The 23362-nt window shown below is 39.9% G+C and overlaps 1 protein-coding gene across 1 annotated transcript; it reads right to left on the bottom strand.

Moving 5' to 3' along the window:
- Nucleotides 1-10: 10 nt before the first annotated feature.
- Nucleotides 11-22037, bottom strand: ripk2 (receptor-interacting serine-threonine kinase 2). Its single transcript, XM_049010337.1, has 11 exons — nt 21462-22037; nt 19857-20010; nt 18071-18226; nt 17698-17855; nt 16195-16244; nt 14194-14355; nt 13750-13835; nt 12623-12721; nt 10232-10328; nt 3855-4025; nt 11-3554 (listed from the first exon to the last, which is right to left on the bottom strand). Exons 1-11 carry the CDS (start codon nt 21650-21652, stop codon nt 3181-3183), a joined length of 1698 nt encoding a protein of 565 aa, XP_048866294.1. The 5' UTR covers nt 21653-22037; the 3' UTR covers nt 11-3180.
- Nucleotides 22038-23362: the final 1325 nt, after the last annotated feature.

Genomic DNA, 23362 nt, shown 5'->3' on the forward strand with positions numbered 1-23362 from the left:
TTCAACGAGGTATGTGTAAACAAAATGTTTATTTTTATTTAGTAACCTATCCATTCAGTGCAGGCCCATGTCTACATTACGGTGATAAAGTTTCAAAATGTAGCTACAGAGGACAGTGAATGAACAAGTCACATTTCAAATCTGTTGGAACATGAGGATACAAAACTGAAAATCACATTGACACAGGGTATTCTGTTTGGTCCATGGTATTGGCTACATTATTATAATTTTTTTCCCCCTTTTGTCATTCTTAAGATGTGAAAAACTAAATGCAATGAGAACCCAGAGAGTAAGATTTAAAAAGCACAGTTAATGCAAACCAGCTATTTGGGAAAAAATGCAAATGTCCGTAGTGCAAAGCAGCAGACATCACAAAATCGTTTAGAAGGTATTCTTATTCAAATTGGCACGTTGATTCAAGTAGGAAAGAAGAGTGAGGAAGTAAAGGAGAAAAAAAAACATTTGATCTTACTCTACGACATCTGGAATTATTAACTACTGTTTACTGCACAAAAAGAGACAGTAATTAACAAGGTTAAAGGATCCAGTTGTCTGCCCTCAGCAAAGGAAGAGAATATATAAGCCCTGCGCACACATTACCATTAAGCTAATCTCAGTTCTTTAGACAGCGCATACGCACATGCTAAAATAAACATGGAGAGAGGGACTTGCACAGAGAAATCGTTTTGCCACAGTTTCGAAAAAAGTACAGTTTCAGTTTCAGTGCTGTACTAGTCATTAGACTTATCTAACTCCCACCCTGCTGAAAATAACTTAGGGTCATATTTTGTTCGGATCTCTTTGGAAGCGTAAAGCCATTTGCAAAGCCCAGATATTCTATACGTTTGGGCCACCATACATTTTGAGATTTCAATATAATACAATATAAAACTATTAATTTATCAGAGATTTGTTTCTAACATCTCATTTTCTCATAAATGAAAGGCTATTATTACTGGGTAAAAGGAATAGCTCATCTGTACGGTGAACAAACATCACATAGAGAAGAAAAAAAAAATCAGTTCATGTTCACAAATACTGTGTCTTCATAACGATCACATTTCAGAATTAACCCCAGCATGCACAGAATCTACTCACAAAAACTTCAGAGTAGCACCAAGTAAGGCAGTGAACACTCAGCTGAGTGAAAATATCCATCACTAAGTATCATTAACAGCCCATTACTTGTATTCAGCTTAAAAGTGAATTAATCCACTACTGCCAGGAAGCATTTGAAATAGGTTTTGTAATGCCGGTGGAATGTATAGTGAGCTACATACCCTAATTACAAACTCTGTCACTCATTAGCTTACTGCATCATGGGACAATGTGAAGTCTCTCTCACAGTGACTGTTTGTCCTAAACTTCCTCTGTTAGCAAAAGTGTGTAACATAAGGCTCACCAAACATTTCAATTGCTAACACGGACTGGGTCAACACTGTTTTACCATCCATCGATCCACCTATCCATCCATACTGCTTATCCAATAGAGGTTCACAGCAAGCTTAGAAGCACAGGACAATCTGGACAGGATGCTAATCCGTCATAGGGTGGACACAAGGGCCACACAAACACGCGCACGCGCGCACACACACACACACACACACACACACACACACACGCACGGACGGACGCACGCACACACGCCACACACACTTTAGAGACATTAATTGGTCTAAATACTTCTTTTGGAAGAACACGCCAACACTACTTATACAGAACTGGAAGTTGAAGTCTCAACCAATCAAAACCAGCTGTAAAACTCCCTGTGCCACCTCCCTGCTAAACAATTATTAAAAATAAGATTCAGAAAACTTCAGTAAAAAGTACGCGCTTTTACAGCCAGACAAAAATAAACAGATGGATACAGCTCTCCGTAAAAACTCAAGGCAAAGAAGCATGAAATTCCACATGCAGAAAGGCATTCAAAGGTCTTACTCTCCCTTTCAGTTACAATAAACATTACAAAACAGTCAGATAATAAAACCCAACCTACAAGTTTACCTAAGGCTTTCAAATATAATTTTACTAGTGATATGAATAATAAAATGTTTTAATCGACCCCCCACCCCACCCACACACAGCAACCAAAACTAAAAGCGTTTGCTGTGAAACACCACACTCCCCTCACAACCAAAATTCTTCATTGTCAAATGACCAACGTTCATTCTGTCAGGAAAAAAAAGATGTTCAACTTCAAAGTCATTCACATAATGTAAGCCATGTGTGAAACTTTACTATTACGTAAACAGGAAAATTACATAAAGGGAACTTTCCAAAAGACTGTAGACCTCTAAAATTGAGTACTAGGCAGTTGATTCAACCACAAGAAGTTCTGCATGTGGTAAATTGCATATGGCGTAGCCACAAACTGCAAAAACGTAATCACCCATGTGGATATCCCTCCAACGATTTTCAATACCAATCATTCAGTATAGGCTCAACATGAAGCACAGAGAACAAGACAGGGGATAACTCGGACAGAATAGCAAGGACACTCATAAGCCCACTATCACAAAATGGGCAGTACAGAGATGCCAATTCACCCAGACAACATTTTTTCAGACTGTGGGAGGAACCAGCACAGTAACAGGGAGAACATGCAAAATGTATAGACAGACACACAGACACATATACAGAGGTGATGGTGTCAGACCACAGTGTTGATCAAGTGCTGATGATTTGCCACAGCAATGCAACAGAGGGCTGAAATGCAACAATACAGAGTTTTATCTCTGCATCTCGTAAGTCAATCATGCTTATTTCTGACAAACAGTAGGTTGGTGGTATTTTTCAGCAGCGCATATAATGCGACGAACCTTTCCAGTTTCCAGTTTATGAGAAGTACGGCTGTATTGGGAGCACAGATTAGGATGTTCTTTTGCAGCAGGGTGCACTCTATCCGAGGAAAAGGCAATGAAATAAAGCAACTGGATCTCTAAGCTTGGTCATGTTGAACTGCTAATGTCTAAAACAACTTCAGCGGATAGGAACCCTTTTAAAAGGAACACATTTATAGACTGTAGCACTGCTCTTAGTCTTTGGGAAGGGTGTGCATGATCATCAAGGTGAGGCAAATATGGTCTCAGAGTTTAAATATTGAGCCCAGGGCTGGTGGTATGGATGGGAAGTCAAAAAGCCATCCTTCAATATGACAACCATTGAGTCTTGTGGTGAGGTTTAAAATATGTTGTGTGTGTTTAAGCAGGATGTCAGAAGGGGAGCACTTGGGGTGGGGCTGGCTGAGGACATCTCAGGAAAGGGCTGCAAGCCGGCCTGCCGGTTCTCCTGAAGTTTCAGCACAACCACGCGGCAGAAGTCCTCACTCTGCCGGTCGCTGGTGTCCAAGAGTTGGCGCACCTTGGCAGTACGTGTGGGCTTGTTGGAGATCAGCTCGTAGTCCTCTCGCATCAGCAGGTCGCGTGCCAACAGAGCATCTAGGCTCTGGTTCAGGCACGCCTCTGTCATCTGCCGTATTATCTCCTCTCGCCGTGCCTGCACCCACTGCGCAACAAGGCCCTGCGCCACAGGTGGGCTGAAGGACTGGGAGACAGCTGAGACATGAACAAACAAGAGGTGACAGATTGCTGACTTTCTCTTGTAGCAGTTACATAACAGCTGAAGGGTCAGACTTGGAGATCAGTTACTTCTACTCGAGATCATACATTCAGAATGAAATCAAAGGTAATGACAGATGTGCAAAAGTGAAAAACCATAGGAAAGTTAAATTACTTGTAGGTGGAGATTAAGGGGTGGGTACTTTATAAAGGCCCCGCCCACATGATTTCACTATAAATGCAATACGCCAAACCACACACTTTACTCAATCTGTTCAAGTAAGGAGAGGATCATACCTTGGTGACGGGGTTCACAAGTGCTCTCTGGGATGCTGGGTTTGCAGGGGATGTTTAACTTAGAAGCAGGTTGGGTACTCTGCTGGTACTGCACATTGTCCTCAAGGCTAGGGACCACCAGTGGCTTGGGGGGGTCAGAGAATTGGGTCGTCACAGAGTCTTGGTTGACATCTAAGAAATTTAAAACATTTGTTTTTATAATAAACTGAAACAGCCTTTGCCCATTTCCCAACAATTTTACCAATATGTGAGTGTGAGTGATGGATGAGAAAGTGGACTTTCTCATTTCTTTCTCATTCTCATTTCTTTGCCACAAATGGCAAAGATGCAAACTTAATTTAATTACCAGTGGAATTAAGTGAAGATAAAAAAAAGAGTCTGTTTGACCAAATAACCAGGCCTGATCTAACCTGATCACCCAACAACCTGTTTTATATATCTGGTGTAGGGCTGCAGGGGTCATGACACCTATCGCAGAAGCACAAGGCAACAGACTTGCTGGACTGAACACCAACCCATCACAGGGCACTCAAGACACACAATGACGGACTAAGGGCAATTTAGGGACACCAGCGAACTAAAACTCATGGTTTTAGACTGCAGGAGGAAACCCATACAAAAAGAAATGCACTAAATGTATTGACACACTACGGTCAGCATTAGATAATATTCTATAGGGCTCAAAAATAAAAGAGTAAGGTACATTATTTAAATTGTGCATTTAAAAACACTACACTGCACAGTAACAACCTGATACAAGTTCAAGTATGGACCTGGAAGGCTTTCAGTGAGGGGAATCAGAATTAACGATTTAACGGCTTTGACTGAGCTTCATGCTATAGAACAATAAGACAAATCAAAATAGCAAGTGTATACAAAAACAGAACAAAGTTCCGAATGGTCAAAATTCAGACTTCAAAAGTTCAATCTGCCTTTTGCTTGCATAAAAATATAAGACAAAATAACAAGTAAGAAGCCCATTTAAATTTCTAATTTTTAAGATTTAAATTGTGCGTTACTGTTTTATAATTAATATACTTATGTTCTTTCTTAAGCTGCCAGCTTTGTGTTTAAGGATAGCACACATGAGGAATTTTAGACCAATTTCAAATCTCCTATTTTAGCAATATTTTAGATACTAGTTTTTAATAAGTGAAGTGTTTTTTTTTTTAAACTGAAATACTAAATTCAAAATGTTTCAATCAGGTTTTAGAACATCACAGCACAGAGACAGCCCTGTTAAAATTAGTAAACGATGACAGAAACCAGCCTACAGTTCTGTTGCTACTTGCCCTGAATGCAGCTTTTAATACTGTGGATTATCATATTCTTTTAGACAGATTAACGGACCATGTTGGCCTCTTTGTAATTGTTTTTAACTGGTTTACCTTCAATCTTTGCGGAAGAAATTTTTTTGCATCTATAAATGACCACTCCTCCCAACAATATGATGTCACCTGCGGGGTTCATCAAGGATCAGTTTTAGAACCATTATTTTTTAATTTACATAAGTTTCCCTTGGGTAGTGTCATCAGGAGGCATGGTACCTCGTTCCACACCTAAACCGATGACATTTCTGATGGCAGTGGGTAAACTGACTCACTTTTAAACCACATTTTAGACACTACGTCACAGAATTTTCTGTAACACTTTACTTGGGGGCACAAAAACTCAGTTACTACCGAAATAAAAATCATGAACAAATTATGTACAAATATAGTTGCTATTTGAGATAAAAGATACGTCACAATTCATTAATGATGAACAAACATGAGGTCATTATTCCACTTGTGTTATTCATGACTTGTTTACAAAGGTTCATTAGTTCACAAAGGTTTACCAAATTAGATATGGTAAAAAATAAAGTAACTGCTTGGGATGAAAGATAACTGACAATTATACGTAGTTAAATGATATGATAAAAATAGTAGAGTTAAATACTACCAGGATAATACTATAATGTTATTGCACTAGTCACTGTGTATAGCGCCAACAAAAATATGAACTCGACATGTAAATTAATATGAAACTATTTATAATGATAACTAATTCAACAACTAATTTTTGCACCCTGTACACTACAGTTTAAAAACAGTCACCAGAACATGAGTACAAAAGTTCAGCAATAACAGATAAATAGAAGAAAAATGAAAATAACCTTAAATGATCTACATTAACTGACACTAATTTTTGATCCCTTTACGCCTGTGATGTTTTACCATCTTACAAGACGTACAGATGCCTGTTGTGTAACAAGTCATCACAAATTTCATTGAACCATCGTTTACACTGAATTCACTCAAAAATAAACTCCATGTCGTCATACACTCTGCCAGAAGGTAAGGAGCATGCAATGATTACAGTGCGTTGCCACACCCACAACACAACAAACCACCTCAGGGATGAGAACCTGAGTGCAGCCATGTGGCGGGAGATACCTCAGTACCTCACTAGTCTGAATGGACCAGTGTGAGGTTCTTTCCGGTGGCTGGAGAGCCAATCCTGCCACCAACCACCAAGTTATTCCCTGTAAGTTGGAGGACCTCCTTATAGGGCTGGACACAGATTAACATCATACCCAGAATGAAGCAATTGCAGGTTAAGAGCCTTGCTCAAGGGCCCAATGGAGTTGAACCAGCAACCTTTCAGTTGCTGGCACAGATCCCTAGCCTCAGAGCCACCATTCCGTCCCAGTCTGCCAAAAGAACTGCATTGAATATTGTCATCTTCACCATATTGCTTAATTTTGCTTTTCTTGGTATTTTTTCACCATTTCATTTATTTTTCTCAGGTGCTGATGCTTTTTGTTTACCCTTGGTACTTTCCTAAGGACATTTTCTTCCCTGCGGTTTCTTTTCCACTGGGGCTTGCCTTACATCAATACTGAAAACCAGTGCACTGTTTTTGTGGATCTCGTGACACAGGGCTCCTTCCACAGAATCCTGGGAGTAGCCAGAAATGTGGTGAAAGACACAGCAGAACACGGATTAGTTGATTCACTAACACATCTCCTTCCAGAAATCTGGACTGATATGCAGATGTTGGTTGAGTCGCTTGGCGGGCCCAAGCTTTGCGATGTCAGATGAGTCCAACTGAAGTATCTGGACTTTGACTCGGTGACTGGATGTTGGTTGATTCAGCAGATGGACCAGGAATCTAAATTGGCAGACTGACGTCGTTTGACATATCAAGAGAAGTATTCTAGTTCTGAACAGGAATAGGCCTACCTATGTTGGTCAAGTCACTGGGTGGACGCAGACTCTGAGGTGAGCAGGTGTTGGGTTCCTGAATAAGCGAAGGATTAAAGTTGTCTCCGCAGTTCCAGTTGTTGGTCATTCATTCGGTGCTGATGTGTCAAAGACATTGTCTCTAATTCGCCTTGGATTCTGGCGGCCAAATACCCATCACTTTGTAACCAACTACAACTTTTTCTGGGCTGCAGCTCTATTCCACACGGGCCTGAATACATCACTGAACGACAGTTTCTTGAGTTCTTGACCTGAATTCTAGGCATGACAAAATTTGCTCTGGTCACAGAATGCCTGTTTCAGTGGCTTAAATACTGCGACATCCAACGGTTGCAGTTCATGTGATGTATGAGCTGGAAGGAGAAGTATCTTGATGATATTCTTCTCTATAATGGTAAATGCTTGTGCATCGATGTGTGATTGATATCCATCCATAATTAGAGAATTGCCCAAACCACAATGAACTGTTGACTATATTGAGTCAGCCATAAACTGAGAGTCATGTAGCAATCCATCACTAATATCAGGTTTACTCTGCACACCTTTGAAGATAATAAATGATGGCAAAAATACACTTGCTGTCCAACACCAAGCAATAATGTTAACTGTTTCGCCTGTGGTGGCAAAAACAGCTTATTTTCTTGGTCATCTGGACCCTGGTCTCATCCATATTGTAAATACTCTGAGGTCCTAACTTATTGTCAGCAACTGTTTTTTAAACATCATCACAGAAATCGTCCATGATGAATCAATTCTGTCCACATCCACGACCATACGACAATGTTTCTGATGTATACAATGAAAGCCATTGATGCCTGGACATAAACAAACGAAACCGATCCTTGCCAACAATTTCACGTATCCTTGCATTTTTTCCCCAATCTAACAGATGCACCAATTTTTGAAGCATACTGGTACGCTTCTCTTTGGACATCAGCACTTGTTAATGGAAGACTAACTTTCTGCAATCAAATAATACGGGTAGGTTCGTCTTCCTCATCAGGACTGAATATTGTTTTAACACCAGTACATTGCTTAGTATCAATTATTTGTTGCATGCATAGTCTGCCAATGTTTGACACTGTATCCTAGATGCAGCTGCAGCCGACCTGACTGACGACCCATTTTTAACTGCAGAATTCCTTATGGACTCTTCACTCGATCCTCCATGCTTGCTCATCACTATCACTTCTAAATACAACTACAAATTAGACAAACAAGGTCATGATGAGCAAAAAGCCCCCACAATGCGGCTAACAGTGACAACAGCTTAGAGCAAAAACGATTTAAAATAGGCCTGGAAGTAAATAAACTTAAGCCTAACAGCTGCTCTAGTTTACTCACACATATTACGATACAATAAATCCTAATACCTACAGATGTAGTTTAAAACTCCAGTATTAGAAATCTGGATGAATTCACCATGGTGTGGAAAAAATTACCGCTAGGCAGGATAGTTAATAATTCATTAAAAAAAAATGTAATTGCTGGCAATGGCTGCAGATATATGACGTTTGGAAACCACTTAACAGTTTGTTCAAGAAATCGCAACGTCATTTTTGCAGTTTTACTTGGATGCCGTCTAGAAAAAGGCCACCATGGTGAAAGGCCCTCTGTAAGGAGCAGTGCGGCACTCAGAGAAAAAACCCCAGTAATAAACTGTACTGTTGGTGCATTACTAGTGTTACGACCTACGACAAACAAATATGAATTATTAAAACCAGATTTCGGTTTGCAGTCCATTCAATATGTGATCTTTTTCATGTTCTGTTTAAGGGGGACCCTTAGAATGCATGCCAGATTCCCTTGGCCAGAGCCTTAAAAGTCTTTATACTACTAACCTGTTTGCTTTCCTTTTGATTGTAAAACTCTTTTATTAGTTTATGAGGCACTACATGACCTCGCACCAGACTACCTCTCAAATGCTTATGGGTTATGAACCAGGAAGGCCCCCCAAATGCTCCACTTCCCTTCCTAGCTGTTGTAAGGCAGAAAAACAACATTTAGTGAAGCAATTTTTAGCCACCATGCTCTAAGCCATTTGAACAGTCTTCATGAGGATGAAAGGTGCTGAAAATATTGCTATTGTTAAACATTAACTAAAAACGCGTCTGTTTAGTCTGGCAGTCTGGTTATGTAACATTATATATTCCTACGATTTCAGTATTTATACCTATTTTATTTATTTCTTATTTCATTGTTCTATTTTTTTCTTTTTACTATACATAAATTCAGTTCAAAAACAAATTTTTTAATAATGTTGTGTCATTCGCTTGTAAATCATTTTGAATTGCATTTCAGTTGCTTGAAATATGATATATAAAGTTTGATTGCTTGATTGAGTGGTTGACTGATTGACTGGTAACTGCGAAAAAAGTTCAGGATGGATCCAGAACAATATGAAATAGTGAAATGGGGGAAAGGATGCTTGAGAGGGGAGACAGGAAGCTGCAATGTTAGCTGAATGGGAAGCATATTATTTCTTAAATAAATTAAGCATTGAAGTGCTGAAGACGTGTGTTTCATCGTTGCGGCCTCAAAATAACTAGGCAGCAAAATATCAGAAAATTAGTAACGTCAAGCATCTGTTTGGTTGGAGATATAATCCATCCATCCATCCATCCATCCATCCACCCACCTACCCATCCACCCACCTACCCATCCATCCTACTCAGCGTTATGGGGGGCCTGAAGCAAATTCTAAATAGCACAGGCCCCAAGGTAGGGGGCGGGACCTGTATGAGATGCCATCCATCCATCCATCCATCCATCCATCGCAGGACACACTAAAAACACATACTGTGCGTAAGTGAGAAACACCGATTAACCTGACTGCATACCTACAGGAAGAAATTGAAATTCCCAAAGGAAACCTACACTACATAGATACAAACTCCAAATACCAAGTGAAGGTGGGATTCAAACCCCGATCCCTGCAGGTAGGAGGCAACAGGGGCACAAAGTAAGCCAATAGACAACTCGTATATAAATACATGGAGTAGAGAACATTTTTCCACTATACAGTATGGAGACTATATTCTAGTCTGCCTAACATATTGCTTGTTATCAAAGACCAACAGGCTGAAGAGAAGTGTGTGATTTAATGGGACTGAAATGGAAGGGTCATACTTTTATAGGGTGGGTCACTGATGGTGAGGAAATTTGGCCGGTCAGGTTCTTGAGAGGAGTAAGAAGAGGATCCAGAGCCCAAACCGGAGCTTGTGTCCTGTCATTAAACATACACAGAAAAAGGGATTAAGAGTCAAGGGCACCCACTGAAAATAGTCACAAGAACAACAAGCATCCAAATTAAATACATTAATAAACATACAAGATCCACCTCACAGAGCTGTAGGACAACATGAAAAATGTGGGCTATTCAGTTAGCCACTAATCTTGCTGAACTGAGAACATGCAAATAACCGGCACTGTATCACATTCAACGCTTCTTTGAAAGGTGCTACTTTGCATAACTGGAAATCTGTTTAAATATGTTACAAACACAGAATGTTGTCAAAATACCACAGCATATGGCCCTGCGCAGTGTTCTTTATTGCAAGTTCTCATGTAAAGATTTCATGTCAAAGCTTATATGAACCAGACGCTGTTCCTGATTAAGCTGCTATATTCAAGTCGATGGACGTCAGACATCAAACCTGCTGAACAAGACTGCTCCATTTGTGCAGCTCCTTCTGGGTCACTGCTATTCAGGTATTCAGGTATGTCTGTTTTAGGCATGTCTGTTTTAGTTTTACTTTCTATTTAGTTCAGTATAAGTTTCTATTGCATATTTAAGTTAAGAGCCTCTAGCTCCATCCATCCATCCATTTTCTGATTGAATTCTCCAATCCTGGAGGCTACGGGCGCAAGGCAGGTAACAACCCAGGATGGGACACCAACCCATCACAGGGCTCACTCACACGGCATTCACATCTATGGGCAGTTTGGTAACTCCAATCAGCCTCAGCATGCTTTTAGACTATGGGAGAACACGAGAGCATGCAGAGGAAACCCCACGACAACACAGGAAGAACATCAAACTCCACACACATGGAATCCCAGTGGAGACTCAAACCCAGATCCCGGAGTCGTGAGGCGACAGTGCTAACCACTGCATACCACACTACCCAAATAGCTGGGAATCAGGTGTATAAATGCCATTGAATCTAAGAAAGAATTTCTATCTAAGGAGATTAGGTGACCACAACAATCTGAGATTGTATTATTCGCTCCCACCACCTCAAGTCCAGTGGGCTTAATTAACATACGAGCCATATGCATGTACTCTGGTACCTTGTGTCACGAACTTAATTCGTTGGAGACTCAAAAAGTCTGCGATCCGAATCAATTTTTCCCCATTTAAAATAATGTAAATACAAATCATTTGTTCAAATACTACATTTACGGAAGGCGGACAAATACACAACTGAGCATACGCTTGTCGGCGGGCTGGTCGCTCGAAAGACGGCAAAACATGGAAAAGGACCACAAAACATCCCCCCAAAAAAACTAAACAATTAGCATTAAAAGACTGAGTAACAGTCAAAAACAATACAATAATTTTGAAAATGTAATTTTTTTTAAATGACACTGTACATTATTTTGATATGCTTAAAAGTTTTAAGTACATTTCGTGATGACATGCGCTGTATGACGATATACTTCTTTCTTTGTTCAGTAAACAGACAATACGCAGTTGCCACTATGTGTGAATGAAGAATAGAACACTTACATAGGAGTTACTTAATAATTTATATCAATGAAGTACTGTAATTTTATGTATAGATATGTGACTGTTAAAAACCATCACAAACACGTTTATCCATCACTGAAAGGTGCCGCTATAAAAGGACATTCTGTCTTTACATTTGTTTCTTTTTTCAGATATTCGACCTCTGAAGAGATATAGCAAAGACATACATCTGCAACAAGTACACTTCCTCGTGTTTCGGATGGTTCTTTGGGACGCTTTTGGGGGATGTTTCTGCGTTCGCAGCCTGAAACACGGTTCGCAAACCGATACAAAAAATTTTTCGAACATCTGGTTCGTAACCTGATTTGTTCGCGAATAGGACTGTTCGTGGGTCGAGGTACCACTGTACACAGAGTCATGAAATAGTGCTTCCCCTGGACCATGTCGCAACATACAGAGCATTGATAGGCAGAGGGTTTTACAATGCAAAGGGCCGGATACAATGGTTTATATTCATATATTCATAGTGCAATATGACTGTAAATAAAAACTGCAGCAGCAAAAAAGGATGGAAAAAATATAATGTCAGCTGAGTAACAATAATTAAGGAAATAATAAGGTAAAGTGACCAGTGCCAATTGAGAGGAGGTGTGTGTATTCTTGGGAACAGATAGGTGGGGAGGGGGGCTAGCAGGGTGCGAAGTGTCCTTATAGCCTCGGGAAAGAAGCACAAGATGGAGCAAAACTTTTTTCCCACCCCCCACCTGACCCAATTAAACTGGAAAAAGACACGTGAGCCAGATGAAATTTGGCATCCTTCAACTAACCTGCCAAGGAACATTGTTATCTTTTAAAGAGTCCAGTGGCTTCTCTCTCGTCTCAATTTTCAGCGGTGTTGTGGTGTGACTGCCAACTCTCAGCAACATCTCAAAAGAGAACAACCAGGTTCACGGTGTTAGTCATGCAGTCAGTCAGCTGATGATTTTACAACTGCCTCATCTGCATTTTTTTTTTAATTTCCACAGCTGGACGTATTCCTGGAGCATTCCAGGTTACTATAGCATATGCTTTCTTGAACTCCAAATGAAAACCTTTAAATTACAAGTTAATGTACACAATGCTGCTTTCTACCATTGTTCAGGCCAAAAATCCCTCTTCATTGTATTCAGTAGTTATGAGATTATAAGGGGGATATTACCACAATAAATCAACTGATATTAATGCCTAATTTGCCAACAAAGGCAACAATAAATGATATCAGATTTCTCATTAAAATGTAATAATTCAAAAGGATTTTTTATAATATAATGAGTTAAAGAAAAGGGGAAGTGTAAAATAAAGGCAAATTCAAAGTGTTAAGGAATACAATGAAATTTTAAACATTCAGATTTTGTAATATAGCTAAAAACAAGCGAGCAACAGCAGAGATTAGTGTAGCCAATTACAATTTCTTGAAGGAAGGAAATGTGGGTTTGCAGTGTCTAGCAGAATACTAAATAAGCATTTCAGTCACTGCAAAACGTGTCAAAGATCACAGTTCAATTTCATTCTTAAACGGCATCATTTCCCATATCAGCCTTGGAGACACTACCTTTAAGGTTTTCCTAACAGGGTATTTGAAAACAGCCATTATTTCTTTGAATACTAATACCCTGCGTCTCACATCCCAGATTCAGGCAAAAAGTGTGACAATGTTACAAGCACTCATTCCTTGAACCCTACTGTACTCTTGATTTCAACTTCGGCTAGTACAAATGATCAGACTCCCATTGGGAATCTATTAATAAACAAAACACCTCTTAGTGTTTCTTTCTCCTGAACCCAAATATGGCTGTTCCAATCTCAATGTGATAATGTCTAGTGTGACCTTAATCTGAATGGGGCAAACCGATATTTCCTGATTTTGAGCAATGGGTCTACGGTAGCCAGGTGCCTTGATATATGAAATTCATACCTTGGATCTCATCACCTCTAGTACAGCCTCCAGAAGTTCAACCTCATCAAATCTGCGCAGCATGGGCTCAAGCTCAATAAGACATTCTACAGGGAAGACAAGAAACAATGGTATGAGGACAGTGTTCATATATAAGAGAGGACTAGTCTGAATTATGCCATCTACCACTTTGACCAGGAGATACAGAGCTAAAAAACAAAGCCCACTCATTCCCAAAACGGGTTGTTAGACTGGCTCTCTGCTAGGATGAGAACAAGGATTAGATTAGTAGTAAAAAGAATGACATGAAGGATAATTCTAAACAACCAAAGGAGTTGTTATTGTTGACTAACAGAATAGATTTAATTAATATTGCAACAAAACTTAAATTCAAGCTCAGCTTGACTGAAAAACTGGGATTGCATGGCGTTCCAGAAAGGACATTGGTGGGGAAGTGGCACTTACTAAGAAACGACGGGCGCTCATCAGGGTTGGAGGTCCAGCCACAAGTCATGAGGTGGATGAGTATCTCCCTGCTTGGGATATCTTCAGGTAGGCTGTCCAAGCTTGTGTCTGGACGGATGCCACGCAGAACACTGAACATGATCTGCATGGGATTTACCGCCTCTACCCAAGAAACACAATACACATCATTAGCTATCAGGATATGCAAACGTATAACTCTTGGTGTACTTGGTGTTAGTTTTCTTGTGAGTACAGCATCTACACTAGTTACTAGAGCAGTAGTTCCCAAACTTTGTTTTTTTTTTTTATTTTAAGTCTACAAGTTGTTGCTTCATTAAATCGTGGTTGAAAGCATATCAAGAGCAGCAAGAATAATTCATTTCTGTGCAATAGTGTGGGGCTTTTTACCCTGGGGGACTTGGAACGCTACCTTGTAGGAGGCAAGTTGAGTATATGAAAACAAAAGATGCTGTTTTAATCAACTGAATTTGCTGAGCATGGAAATTTGTTTGGCTTCAGACATTCGGTGGACCAACCATAGTACTTGTAACCAAAGGAGAGAGATAATTTATAGTTATTTCCATTCCCATATTTTTGCTTTTGGAACTTAACCCCAACTGCTACGAGTATTATTTTTCAGCATCTGGTTCATGTTTTATTGCAAATTTCTCTATTCTTCTCTAGTAAACGAAACTTAATATTCAGACTACAATGTTTTCAGCCTCATAATTGTATAGAATTACTAATTACAGCATTATTCACTGTCTGGAGATAATTATTGCTAGATTCATTAAACTTATTATACGCTGAACATTTACATCTTGTAGGAATGCCTCTGCAGGTACAGTTGCTTAATACTCAAATATTCATTATATACAAGAACGCATACACACACATTATGGTCAAAAGTATTGGGACACATCTCTGAATTCACGTGTTTCATTCACATCCATTGCCACAGGTGTATAACATCAAGCACCTAGTCAGGTTTACAATAATTTCTCAAATAATGGGTCATTCTGAATTCAAGTGTGGTACGGTGATAGGGTGCCACCTTTGCAAATAAGATAGTTTGTGAATATCTAGCATGGAAGAAATTTTACAGTCAATTCTAAGTGGTATTATTGCAAAGAATAAGCATTTAGGAACAACAGAAACTCACCCACAAAGTGGCAGACTACATAGAGTAAAAGAGCAGGGTTGCTGAGTGCTGAGTCGCATAGTGCATAAAATTGACCAAAGCTCTGTTGACTTAGTTACTGCAGAGTTCTAAACTTCCTTTGGCATTAATCCCAACACAAAAACTGTGTGTCGAAAGCTTCATGGAATGGGCTTCCATGGCCGAGTAGCTGCATGCAAGCCTCACATCACAAAGCGCAATGCCAAGCATTGGATGCAGTGCTGTAAAGCAAGTCAACACTGGACTCTGGAGCAGTGGAAATGTGTTCTGTGGAATGACAAATCACACTTCTCTGCCTGGCAGTCTGGTTTGGCAGATGCCAGGAGAACATTACCTGCCTGACTGCATTGTGCCAACTGTAAAGTTTGGTGGAAAGGGGATAATGGTATGGGGGTTGTTTTTCAGGGGGTTGGACTAGACCCCTTAATTCCAGTGAAGGGAAATATTAATGCTTCAGGATTTTGGACAGTACTGTGTTATCCAGATTGTTGGAACAGTTTGGTGCGGAAGACCTTGACTGGCCTGCACAGAGCTGTGACTCCTGACCTCAACCCTATTAAACACTTTTGGGATGAAATTCACGTCCAATTTCAGTGTCTGACCTCACAAATGCTCTTCTGAATGAATGGGCAAAAATTCCCAAAGACTCACTCCACGATTCTGTGGTAAGAGTGGCAGCTGTAACAGCTGCAAAGTGGGGACCAACTCTATATAAAAAGATTTAAAATGGGATGTCATACATCCCTGTAGGCGTCCCAATACTTTTCTTCATATAGTATGTGTGTGTATGTGTGTGTGCATTTTAACAGGAAACCATGTACCTTCAAATGGTATCCGTCGAGACAGCACTTCCCACATGATGATTGCATAACTGAAATATGCAAAATGCATCAGGTGTATATGGGCATTAACATCTGTAAGTTATTAAACGGTCTTATGTCAGGCAATGGGCATTTCCAACTTGGCCACGGAATTTCCCGTAATCAGCATGGGGATTAAGCATTCCCCTTCTTAGAATCAAACAAACAAAAAAGAAAGTAAACAAATAAGCAGGTGGAAAGTTCAGGTCCACGAAGTCCAGACCAAGCTTTTGTTTTAACCAACCAATTGAGCATAAAGACTCATAAAGATATAAAGAGAGCAACAAAAAAAAAAAAAAAGTCCACATCTCCTCCCAGAACTTCAATTACTCAACATGTAAAAATGCTGAGGGCTACATGAGTCACCGCACTGAAAATCACAGTTACCGAAAAAGATTGTATTAAGCTAACGGGTAACAGAATACTGGAGAAAGTTTGTATTTAAACAAACAATTCATTAGATGAGCCCAATAACTAAAAGGAAGAGGAGGCTGAAAAAATCTAAGTAATTAAGGAAATTACATCCAAGTTAGCTTCCTCTGTGGAGCATTGTTAAAACATAGATTTAAGACAGAATATTCAGAAGGAATGTTTGTAGTCAAAGGGTGACAACTCAAAGGGGTCATGTTAGAATAATTTCAGATTTTTAAAGCCTATATGTTAAATAACTGATTAACCAGTTGGCATAAGATATGCTTGGAGCCTATCCCAAGAAATCACTTGACTGGAAGCAAGATGCACGCTGGGATAGAGTTAAAGGTTAAGTGGACTCCAAAACTGAAACAAAAATATGTTTCAGTGGGGCTTCAGTGCACTCTATCCATCTAGGTTGATCTGCTGGGAGTTGCCTAGTTTTCTAGATATCAACCATAGAAATGATGGGGCTTCTCTTGAAAATAATGGGACTTAAAGGCATTCTTTCTGTGGAGATTAAGGCACCAAAAAAAAAAGACATTTTAAAAATTCAACAGCAATGTCTCTTACAAAACAATCATGACCCGGATACTCAAGATAATCCACTGTGAGCAGTTTCATGTAGGAACTATTTTCTTCGACCGAACTCCACATACCAATCATGTCACTGCACAAAAGATATTGCTGGGGTGCTTGTGTTCTACACAGTTCTACCTTCTACACAGTGATGACTGGTGTGTAGGGTCGTGTATTTTTAAATGAATTTTTGGGGGGCTTTAATCGCCACAGAAAGAATGCCACTCACTCCCATTGTATTTGAGAGAAGCCCCACCAGTCAAGGGCCAATACCTGCAAAATTAGGTCATTTCCAACAGAACAACACTAAAGCCCCTCTGAAACATACCTGTTTTCAGCTTTGCGGTGAACTGCCCCTTTAACTATTCAAACATAAACAACTGGGACTGATTCGAAAATGCCACCCTACCAGTATGTGACCAGCCCTATTAAAATCTAACTCGGGGAAAGCAGTGCAGCTGCAAAAGGCCTCACCTATACATATCATGTTTCACGTCAGCACGTCGGCTCTTGGAAGGCTCGTACTCCTCAGGGGGCATGTAAATGACCGTTCCTCCCATCTCTGGTCCCTTGGAGCCTGAAGTCTTGCTGATGGACAGCTGACGCCACTTTGAGAGTCCAAAATCTGCTATCTGGTAAGTTTTTTTTTTTTATGCAAAAAGGGTTTAAAAGATATCACCCACGGTGATTACAATCACAGAAAGATCATCTCATTTATTTGCTCAGTATAGAACAAGCAAATGTTAAAATGAACTTGAGAGTGCAACACAATGGACATACTGCTTGTTGGAGTCCACCTGCAATTCACACCCGTAAACTACTCTGCTCTTTACTCTACTCTACGCACCTTTACATGAAACTCCCCATCCAGGAGGATGTTCTGTGTCTTCAGGTCATGATGCAGCAGAGGAGGGCTCATGTTGTGCAGAAAGTTGACCCCCAGGGCAATCTCGTACAAGACACGCAAACGCAGTGACCATTCCAGATGGGGATATACGTTCTTCTGCAAATTAAAAGCGGATAAAAATGGCATTTTTCATTTAGGGGTTGCTTCAATAAATAGAATCATAAAGAAGGTTTCATTAGCTTCATCTCTTTAACTGAAGATATCCTGTTAGGTAACACAGTGGAAAAATACGCATCTTTCATTTGAGGCATAATCTTTCATTAGTATTACGTCCGGTATAACGTAATAAGACAAATTAGTATTACTCATGTCCTGTCTTTCACAATACCTCCAAAAGCATACTTAGCCAAGAACTACTACTGCAATGTCTTAAAGCAGGGATGTCAAATAGTAACTGAAAGGGCCTAATCTAAGTTTTGCAGTTAATTTAAATATTTACTACACGTAATCAACAATTTCAAATGTGAACTTCGTAATAAACATTACTCCTGCAATTTCTCTATTTAAATAAAACTGAACAATGATATACAAAAACTCTCTAAAGATGTAGAATTAAGTCATATGCCTCCAATAAGCTTTTATCAGACACGATCCACTGGATCCCTCTTTTAAATGAACAATATAGACTGAGTTTAGCTCCAAGATATCAAAACAACTGGAGCGCAAGTAGAATGTTTCGCTGAAATTTATATTAACTGTTGCTGCTGTTGAACTTGAGTAGAGAGGTGGGAAGAAGGAATGCGTATTGCAGATTTGCACAAGATGAACCCCACTTCCTGGGTTGGGTTGTGACGGTACACTTATTCACTGTGGGTCCTTCGGCTACCTCATTGACGCATTCATAATGCATAATGAAACACTTGAATACATTTCTTGTCATGGGCGGAACCTACATTCACAAGAAGATATACAACATGGAAAGCATTATGCTAATTGTGGCTGTGAGTTGGTTATGGGTAATGCTAGTTACAGTCAGTAATAATCAGAAGTATGGAGACATTTTGGTTTCCCAATAAATTACACCAACATCAGAGAGTAGTTGAAAAGACCGAGACTGTCTGTTGGTTCTACTAACAGGACTCTATGCTCTAAACTACACTGAACAATTCATTTAAGATGACATAATTAGATTGTGTGCACACCCAAAACAAAACAGAAACTGCCTTCTGCAATTTAGTCTCCCATGGAGAATAATGGTTAGGAAATTCAGGCTGGACTGAAAAATAACAACGGGTGGTTATCTTTGGAGATACGTGCCCAAACTCAGTAGTAGAGAACACGGGATTTAGTTAATTATGCTTCTTATTATCCAGTGTTATTTTTAAATTTCTATTCAACACATTCATTTTTGTAATGTGCAAATAATAAGCATCCCTTAGCTTGTATAATTCAGACACGTTGACATCAGACACATTACCTTTGGTTTACGATTCTTCCTAATTAGGTTTCTCTTTGCATTTTTAGTAATAAATAATTTGAAAACAAGTTTCCCTGCTTTACCTAAATTTCACCAAACTATGAGCCCTAAACCGTGATTTTTGCGTACTGTTACACACATATTATCTGATATTTTTTAACGCAACATTAAAAGTATTTCATGGGCCGTAAAGAATTGTGCTGAGGGCCGGATGTGACCTGTGGGCTACTCTGAAATTCTGCAGCTAAAATGTCTTCAGAATGTGCAAGACATATCCCATTTGATAGTTCCCTGCCCCTCCACACCTACCTCATGCAGCAGTTGATCGAGGGAGCCATTGCTCATGTACTCTGTGACAATACAGAAGAATTCCGGCTCGTTGCATACGCCAAAGATCTGGATGATGTGATTGAATCTGGCCTTGTGGAGAACCTCTGCCTCTTTTAAGAGACAATTTCTCTCCCTGAGCAAAGATGGGAACAAAAATAGCACAAATTTTTGCCATGCATGAATAACACTTGTTCAACACCAGAATGACTTATCATAAACTAAATGTACACAAGTCAGCAAACGTGCTTGCCTGAAATTGGAGCACGAGACAATAATACACAGAATGATTATGAATAGTCAGCATGGGAAAATGAAAATTATATGATGTAATACCCTAACAGAGGAAGGTACGTGATGAGTTAACAACACTGAACATAAACCGAATCATACAGATATAGCATGTACGTACAACTATGGAAAAAATTAAGACACCACAGCAAAATTTTCAGTTTAACTAATTTCTCAATTTATAGGTATGCGTCTGCGTAAAATTTTTTATTTTTTTTGCAGACTTCAGCCTGGCTCTTCCCTGCTTTTCATTAATGAAGGGCTTCTTCCTTGTTTTATGGGTCTACAGTTCTGCCTCTAGGAGCCTGATACAAACTGTCCTAGCAGTGCACTTCACACCGGCACTTAATGTTTCCCATTCCGTTTGAAGGTCACTTGACGTCATCCTCTGATTTACAAGGCACTGCCAGGTAAGTTGATGGTCATCTCTGGCATTAGAAATTTGCTTCTGCCCTCTATCTGGCTGGTTTTTGGTTATTGCCAGTGTCTCCTGCTTCACCTTATTCTTGTATACTGCTGTCTTAGAAACTTTGAGCCTGGAAGCTGCCTGCCTTACAGTGTAGCCTTCTGCCACCAGAACCAGGATTAAATCAGAATTTTAAATAGCAGATTTACAAAAAAACAGAGTGGTGTCAATTTTCTTCCAGAGCTGTATGTTTATGTTTGACATATTATATTGAAAACATTCATCTTGGAAACCTCCTCCATCCCCAAATCTAATTTTTAAAGCCCACACACTTCTGCTTACAAAGCCTATCGTAACCGTGTTAAAATTCCCATTTCATTTAATATTCATTTACAGTAATATTAATGAGAATTCATGTTACTCCATACCAATGAAACTTACGCAAAAAAGGTAGATGTATAACTACAAACCTCTTACAGCAAGCTTACATGATTGTTAATTTTCCCCGTTTTTGTTACTAACTGCAGCTTAAGCCATTAAGCACGACATCATTTACAGGTTAACCCTAAAATGAAACCAGTTCGTGTAGATGTGACTTTGGAGTCTTGGGCTGGTATTATATGGGTTTGGAATAAAACTCGTCTCCATTCACATAGTGCACGACACCGGCACATGCAGATACACTCTGATCTAACGAGTTGCCAAAAGCAAGTAACTGTCATTAGACAGTTGTACGTTTTAAATCGAAACTCACTACACTCACTTCCGCGGGTGTCAATCAAAAGACTCGGAGCATGACCGCTCAGTGTCATCACCATCATCATCGTTGTCGTCAACAACAACAACAACATGACCGGTAATAATACTATAATCAATCCGTCGCTGCCTACCTTTCGCCTACGGGTGAGTCCAGCTTGAGGCACTTAATGGCCACCGTCGTCCGCCAGTCGCAGTGCTGCGCCCGGAAGACGGTCCCGAAGCCACCTCTGCTCAGGTAATGCAGGTCCGTCAGCTTCTGGTAGGGGATTACCGGCAGGGTGCTGGTGAGGCTACAAATATTAACACATCCCGTGTTCTCCATGGCGACATAAATTCACGTAAAGACCTTCACGCCCGACCGCGACTGAAAATCGGGAACTGAGAACTGCAGCTATGACTACACAGATAGCTGGGAAACAGCTTCAAGACGGATCCACACTTTCATGTTTATACTTCAGTTAGAGACGACAGACTGTCATCAAGGCATCTCCTAAGTTAACTACGTATGCCAAGTTGTAAGCCTAGACTAAAAGAACACCCGGATCATTTCGCAGCCAGTATATGAGACCCAGTCACAAAAAGGCATCAATCAGTGCTACGCAGCACTACGCCATCTCTTCCGCGCTGGCTGGATAGTCAGATTCAGTGAGTGACTGCCTGTCCCTTCACGCGATCTTCCCTCTCAGCCTACAGCCAATGACGCGTCACCGGCAACACGCGCATGCGTCTGCCAGCCTACCATCCTCGGCTAAACGGAAAGCAAGCGCTCACTTCCCGTCACGCGGGTACCTCGGCACGCCTGCGCAAGCGTCATTTCTTCCCGGCCTGAATGCGTGCGCATGCGTAGTAGCGGAAGTAACATTTTTGGTTGGTGTCACATTTTCAGTAGTGACAGCGACTTCAGTGTAAGCCACGCCCAGCAGTCCTGACGAAGTCACATAGTTATTCATGAATCTTGCAATCCCGCCTTCATTTTTGACGGGAGGGACAGCGGGGATTCCCCCCGACAAAGACGGCTACTCCGGACAAGAATAACCCAATTTAATTAAGAGAAAATATTAAATCGCCTCACATATGCAAGGCAGGGTTAGCCCATCGATAATCTGGGATTTCTTATGTATTACAGAATGATTTGCTTCACTTGGCTTCATCTTACTCGCAACTTCAGAGGTTCACATATTAAACATTTAAATACAAAGTTATCTTTACTGGTGGGAAGGATAAATGAAGCAAAATGAAATATTGGAGTGATCAGGTTCCCCCGGTCCCAATGCCCCATAGGTGTGAAGACTTCAATTCAGTTTTTATCTTTTTTAATAACACAGGAATATGTATTCGGATACAAGTTTGGCCAAATAAGGGAACTACTTTCGCTTGTGTTTGTAGTGCTGGAGTTATCTTCTCCAGTACAGGAAATAACCAAAACCAAACCAGACTTCTCATTGTATTAGTATGGCAGGCTAGATGACTTGACATCTCTTCTGATGCTGGTAACTATACTAAATCAAGTCACAGTCCAACTTCCAGGCTCTAAACCACATGCACATGTTGGCCATTTTTCAAACAAAAAATCAGGACTCATGATTGCATAGATTTTGGGTGATGTTTTTTTTTTTTATCAAATATAAAACAACGTATTTATTTTGAAAGATAATTGTGCAGTGCACAAATGCAGTTTACCAATGAATAAAATAGATTAAGTTGATCGATTACCTTGCAGAACATGTAATACATAAATAATGAGTAAATGTATTTGTAATGTTTATGTTTTTCTAAAATAATTTGTGGATTTTTTTTGCAATTTAGTGGAATTCAATTCCAATTCTTTTTCCCTAAGTCATGGAGCAATTACAATTTTAATTCCAATTCCAAGAGATCAATTGGAATTTTCCATGAATTCTTAGCCTGGATTTGTACTTTCTGGACCTGATTTTCCACTTCTGTGTTTTTTTACACAAAAGAGGAAACATATGTCTGTCATTCTATTCTGTTATTTGTGTTTTTGGACCACCCTGCTTTTAATATTAAAGTT

Source organism: Brienomyrus brachyistius, chromosome 4, assembly GCF_023856365.1.
Source record: "Brienomyrus brachyistius isolate T26 chromosome 4, BBRACH_0.4, whole genome shotgun sequence".
NCBI lineage: Eukaryota > Metazoa > Chordata > Actinopteri > Osteoglossiformes > Mormyridae > Brienomyrus > Brienomyrus brachyistius.